This window comes from Cherax quadricarinatus, chromosome 98 (assembly GCF_038502225.1).
Source record: "Cherax quadricarinatus isolate ZL_2023a chromosome 98, ASM3850222v1, whole genome shotgun sequence".
NCBI classification, from domain to species: Eukaryota; Metazoa; Arthropoda; class Malacostraca; order Decapoda; family Parastacidae; genus Cherax; species Cherax quadricarinatus.
Window position 1 is genome coordinate 10660756 of NC_091389.1, and position 6943 is coordinate 10667698.

Sequence of the window (6943 nt, forward strand, 5' to 3'; positions counted from 1 at the left end):
TAGCTGTACTGACCTAGCTGTACTGACATAGCTGTGCTGACCTAGCTGTACTGACCTAGCTGTGCTGACCTAGCTGTACTGACCTAGCTGTACTGACCTAGCTGTGCTGACCTAGCTGTACTGACCTAGCTGTACTGACCTAGCTGTGCTGACCTAGCTGTACTGACCTAGCTGTGCTGACCTAGCTGTACTGACCTAGCTGTACTGACCTAGCTGTGCTGACCTAGCTGTACTGACCTAGCTGTACTGACCTAGCTGTACTGACCTAGCTGTGCTGACCTAGCTGTACTGACCTAGCTGTGCTGACCTAGCTGTACTGACCTAGCTGTGCTGACCTAGCTGTACTGACCTAGCTGTGCTGACCTAGCTGTACTGACCTAGCTGTACTGACCTAGCTGTGCTGACCTAGCTGTACTGACCTAGCTGTGCGGACCTAGCTGTACTGACCTAGCTGTATTGACCTAGCTGTGCTGACCTAGCTGTACTGACCTAGCTGTACTGACCTAGTTGTACTGACCTAGCTGTACTGACCTAGCTGTACTGACCTAGCTGTACTGACCTAGCTGTGCTGACCTAGCTGTACTGACCTAGCTGTACTGACCTAGCTGTACTGACCTAGCTGTACTGACCTAGCTGTACTGACCTAGCTGTACCGACCTAGCTGTACTGACCTAGCTGTACCTAGCTGTGCTGACCTAGCTGTACTGACCTAGCTGTACCTAGCTGTACTGACCTAGCTGTACCTAGCTGTGCTGACCTAGCTGTACTGACCTAGCTGTACCTAGCTGTACTGACCTAGCTGTACTGACCTAGCTGTACCTAGCTGTGCTGACCTAGCTGTACTGACCTAGCTGTACTGACCTAGCTGTACTGACCTAGCTGTACTGACCTAGCTGTACTGACCTAGCTGTACTGACCTAGCTGTACTGAACTAGCTGTACTGACCTAGCTGTACTGACCTAGCTGTGCTGACCTAGCTGTGCTGACCTAGCTGTACTGACCTAGCTGTACTGACCTAGCTGTACTGACCTAGCTGTACTGACCTAGCTGTACTGACCTAGCTGTGCTGACCTAGCTGTACTGACCTAGCTGTACTGACCTAGCTGTGCTGACCTAGCTGTACTGACCTAGCTATACTGACCTAGCTGTACCTAGCTGTACTGACCTAGCTGTACTGACCTAGCTGTGCTGACCCAGCTGTACTGACCTAACTGTACTGACCTAACTGTACTGACCTAGCTGTACTGACCTAACTGTACTGACCTAGCTGTACTGACCTAACTGTACTGACCTAACTGTACTGACCTAGCTGTACTGACCTAACTGTACTGACCTAGCTGTACTGACCTAACTGTACTGACCTAGCTGTACTGACCTAACTGTACTGACCTAACTGTACTGACCTAGCTGTACTGACCTAACTGTACTGACCTAACTGTACTGACCTAGCTGTACTGACCTAACTGTACTGACCTAGCTGTACTGACCTAGCTGTACTGACCTAACTGTACTGACCTAGCTGTACTGACCTAGCTGTACTGACCTAACTGTACTGACCTAGCTGTACTGACCTAGCTGTACTGACCTAGCTGTACTGACCTAACTGTACTGACCTAGCTGTACTGACCTAACTGTACTGACCTAACTGTACTGACCTAGCTGTACTGACCTAGCTGTACTGACCTAGCTGTACTGACCTAGCTGTACTGACCTAACTGTACTGACCTAGCTGTACTGACCTAGCTGTACTGACCTAGCTGTACTGACCTAGCTGTACTGACCTAACTGTACTGACCTAGCTGTACTGACCTAGCTGTACTGACCTAGCTGTACTGACCTAGCTGTACTGACCTAGCTGTACTGACCTAGCTGTACTGACCTAGCTGTACTGACCTAGCTGTACTGACCTAGCTGTACTGACCTAACTGTACTGACCTAGCTGTACTGACCTAGCTGTACTGACCTAGCTGTACTGACCTAGCTGTACTGACCTAGCTGTACTGACCTAGCTGTACTGACCTAGCTGTACTGACCTAGTTGTACTGACCTAGCTATACTGACCTAGCTGTACTGACCTAGCTGTACTGACCTAGCTGTACTGACCTAGCTGTACTGACCTAGCTGTACTGACCTAGCTGTACTGACCTAGCTGTACTGACCTAGCTGTACTGACCTAGCCTTGATAACCGGGGCCAGGAGCTATGATTCAACCACAAACAGTAAAGTGCAGCATATATACAAAACAAAATGATTATCATAATCACGGGGGAGCGCTAAACCCTTAGGATTATACAGCGCATGTTGGGGGGGGGATGGAAAGTATTCAGGTTTAATTCAGGGAACTGGAGCACAGATCCAATTCCCTAGATCAAGAGCCCCTCATCAGCATCAAGGAACCTTCCTTGGGGGGATACAAAACAAAAGACTAACTAACTGGCTGAAATATGGCGTACAAGCGAGTGTTTACGCTGAACAACATCGGCGGAACAAACATTAGGGTGACCCACAGCGTCTTTCAAACTGAAATAACCGTAGCTACAAAATTTTTAATTATTGACAAAAACAAATCACAAATAATCCCATACCCCGGGCGGGACTGAACCCGCGGTCAGAGAGTCTCACGGTCTGGAGTTTTGAGACTCTCTGACCGCGGGTTCAGTCCCGCCCGTGGTATGGTTTGTTTGCAATCGTGTCATTACAATTTCGTGAGTCACAAATCATCGACAGAAACAAAACTCGCTACCTTAATCCTTCCTCTGTTTTTCTCGGTGACATAATGGCAGGTGGGTTCGGTGTACTGTAAGGCGTAGAACTCCGGGTTGTCCACTTTCCAGTGTGTACACAGTTCCTGCAACACACCGACTCTATTAATACAAGTGCGAGTATATTACAACATAATGCACTCTATATAGAAAAATGGGCGACACTTGAGCGATAGTCACAGCAATGTGACCATCACAGCGGTGCGACCATCGCAGCAGTGTGACCATCACAGCGGTGCGACCATCGCAGCAGTGTGACCATCACAGCGGTGCGACCATCGCAGCAGTGTGACCATCACAGCGGTGCGACCATCGCAGCAGTGTGACCATCACAGCGGTGCGACCATCGCAGCAGTGTGACCATCACAGTGGTGCGACCATCGCAGCAGTGTGACTATCACAGTGGTGCGACCATCGCAGCAGTGTGACCATCGCAGCAGTGTGACCATCGCAGCAGTGTGACCATCGCAGCAGTGCGACCATCGCAGCAGTGTGACCATCGCAGCAGTGTGACCATCGCAGCAGTGTGACCATCGCAGCAGTGAGGCCATCACAGCAGTGCGACCATCGCAGCGGTGCGACTATCGCAGCGGTGCGACCATCGCAGCGGTGCGACCATCGCAGCGGTGCGACCATTGCAGCGGTGTGACCATCGCAGCGGTGCGACCATCGCAGCGGTGCGACCATCGCAGCGGTGCGACCATCGCAGCGGTGCGACCATCAGTGTGTGTGCCTTATTCAAGACAACTACTTTGCTATATTCTCGTGATATCCCAGCCAATCGCATCACTTCAAGTTGTTTCAGTTAAGTCATTTTTGAGCAGAGGAGGTGACCCCAGAGGCAACCCCAGAGGTGACCCCAGATGCGACCCCCGAGGCAACCCCAGAGGTGACCCCAGAGGTGACCCCAGATGCGACCCCAGAGGCAACCCCAGAGGTGACCCCAGAGGCGACTCAAGAGGTGACCCCAGAGGCGACCCCAGAGATGACCCCAGAGATGACCCCAGAGGTGACCCCAGAGGTGACTCCAGAGGCGACTCAAGAGGTGACCTCAGAGGCGACTCAAGAGGTGACCCCAGAGGCGACCCCAGAGGTGACTCCAGAGGCGACTCAAGAGGCAACCCCAGAGGTGACCCCAGACGCGACTCAAGAGGTGACCCCAGAGGTGACCCCAGAGGCGACTCAAGAGGTGACCCCAGAGGCGACCCCAGAGGTGACCCCAGAGATGACCCCAGAGGTGACTCCAGAGGTGACTCAAGAGGTGACCCCAGAGGTGACCCCAGAGGTGACCCCAGAAGTGACTCACCACGATGAACGCTGCCAGAGGTTGCTGGAGACTAAACTCTCCCAGGTATGGGATGGGTTTGTTCTCTAGGGTCCTCATCTCCACCGCCAGCTTCACCACGTTGGCGTCCCGCGCCGGCGCCATGATCGATACCGATCTCGAGTCTTCGAACCAAGGAAAATAAAAATATTGTTAGAATAACAGTGAAGCGCTGTGTGTAGTATGGGGTGTTACCTCTCACCCGGGAGCACTAAACCCGTACTGGCTATATAGAGCTTCGAGAATGACTAATTAATACCACGGTGGAGCACTAAACCCGTACTGGCTATACAGAGCCTCGGGAATGACTAATTAATACCACGGTGGAGCACTAAACCCGTACTGGCTATACAGAGCCTCAGAATATATTACTATGGTGGAGCACTAAACCCGTACGGGCCAGTGCCAACGGGAGAGACAAAACCCCGAGTCGAGGTGTCGGGAGCAAGTTGCTCCCCTTCCTGGGATCAAGAACCCTCCACTGGCCACCCCCAGACATCACTATCACACCCACCAACCGAGCGCTAAACTCGCATGGGGGTCACAATAATACCTGGCCTGGGGGGGGTCCCCTCAAGACGCGGCTATACTCCCCATTACATACCCGGGGGAGCTCTAAACCCGTAGGGCGAATACAATGGTATATACACCAACTGTCAGAATATATTATATATTAAACATAAGTCACCTGGGGAGAAATATAACAGGAAATGTCAGAGAAAATGACAGTGAACTGCTGCTGCTTCCTGTTGTTATTGTTGGGTTGAAGGGTTGATGAAGCTCAAGTATCTTGTTGGGTGGAAGGGTTGGCACAGTTTAGTCAGGTGTACATAAATACATGGATTTTCATACATAGCAGCATATGTGTAGTTATATGGATCATCATACATAGCAGCATATGTGTAGAGAACCTGGGATAACTCAAAAAGTCAGACAAAGTGACTTATTTCCATTGTGGGCCTTGAGGGTCTTGTTAGGTTGAAGGGTTGAGACAGTTTAGTCAGGTATACATAAATACATAGATCATACATAGTAGCGTATGTGTAGTTACATAGATTATCATACATAGTAGCGTATGTGTAGTTACATAGATTATCATACATAGTAGGGTATGTGTAGTTACATAGATTATCATACATAGTAGCGTATGTGTAGTTACATAGATTATCATACATAGTAGGGTATGTGTAGTTACATAGATTATCATACATAGCAGCATGTGTAGTTACATGGATTATCATACATAGCAGCATATGTGTAGAGAACCTGGGATAACTCAAAAAGTCAGACAAAGTGACTTATTTCCATTGTGGGCCTTGAGGGTTTTGTTGGGTTGAAGGGTTGAGGCAATTCTAGTCAGTCAGTAATAAGTTTATTCAAGTACAGGTACACACAAATACACTTACATAAATTATCATACATAGCAGCATATGTGTAGATTACCCACCAAGATAACCCGGAAAAGTCAAAGTGACTTATTCCGAGGGGGGGAGTTGAAGTATCTCGTTGGGTTGAAGGGTTGACACAGCTTAAGTATCTTCTTGGGTTGTTAAAGGCTATTGTTATTGAGGCTGTTAAGACTAAGTTTATTTGGGTACATGTATACATAAGCACAATTATCATACCTAATTCTCTCTCTAGTGTAAATTACCCACCAGGATAACAAAAAGGTCAAAGTGACTAATTTCCATTGTGGTCCTTGACGCCTGTGGAGATTGTTAAGGGTCACTAATTGGGGAGGTTATGAACCATCAATTGTTATTGAGTCCTGCCTCTGGAAAGTCAGGAAAAAACATGTAGCCCAAATATGGGAGGCAAATTATAAAGAAAAAGTTTCCTTAGGAATGAAAAACAGAAATAAAATATTCCTAATTAGGTGAATCCTCTTAGTTACATACAGCAGAGCCAGGCACCTTTACTCACACCTAAGTCAACAGATTAGGGAATGGGTGGGACTTAAACCCATGGTGTGTTAAAACTCACAGGCGTGTGTGTTAACCACTGGGCCAGCTGGCTCTAATAATATTCATACAACTGGGTGTAGGTAAGGGGATTCATCTAATTTGAGAACATTTTCTATTTATCATTCCAAGGGAAACTTTTTCCTTCTTAATTCCTCCCCATATTCAGCCTACACATTTTTTCCAGACTTCTGGGAGGCAGGGCTCAATAAGGCATAAGCTTTGGAGGCCCTTAATGACCCTGACAACACTTGGTGGCCCTTAACAACCCTGACACTAGTTGGTGACCTTTAACATCCCAAATAATTAGTGACCCTTAACCTCAACTGGTGGCCCTTAACAATTGGTGGTCCTTAAAAACCCTAACACTTGGTGGTCCTTAATATCCTCAATAACAGGTATGGTTTGAACCCATGGCAAGCAAATCCTAAAACTCCAGGCCAACGGCCATTAACCAAAACAAGAATTTATGGCCCTTAACCCAACAACGTTAAGGGCCACCAACAATTATGGTTCTTTTATTACCATTGTGGTCCTTGTATTACCATTGTGGTCCTTGTATTACCATAGTTGTCCTTGTATTACCATTGTGGTCCTTGCATTACCATAGTTGTCCTTGTATTACCATTGTGGTCCTTGTATTACCATTGTGGTCCTTGTATTACCATTGTGGTCCTTGTATTACCATTGTGGTCCTTGTATTACCATTGTGGTCCTTGTATTACCATAGTCGTCCTTGTATTACCATTGTGGTCCTTGTATTACCATTGTGGTCCTTGTATTACCATAGTCGTCCTTGTATTACCATTGTGGTCCTTGTATTACCATAGACGTCCTTGTATTACCATTGTGGTCCTTGTATTACCATAGTCATCCTTGTATTACCATAGATGTCC

At 47.9% G+C, this 6943-nt stretch overlaps 1 protein-coding gene across 1 annotated transcript in view; it reads right to left on the reverse strand.

Annotated features, from left to right (window-relative positions):
• Positions 1–4862, reverse strand: part of Ced-12 (engulfment and cell motility Ced-12) — a 34175-nt gene extending 29313 nt beyond the window's left edge. Inside the window, exons 1-3 of the mRNA XM_053796844.2 lie at positions 4775–4862; positions 4069–4211; positions 2744–2848 (exon numbers count right to left, since the gene is read on the reverse strand). Of these exons, the coding sequence (XP_053652819.1) occupies positions 2744–2848; positions 4069–4191 (228 nt within the window). The 5' untranslated portion in view covers positions 4192–4211; positions 4775–4862. The remainder of the gene's footprint in view (positions 1–2743; positions 2849–4068; positions 4212–4774) is intronic.
• Positions 4863–6943: the final 2081 nt, after the last annotated feature.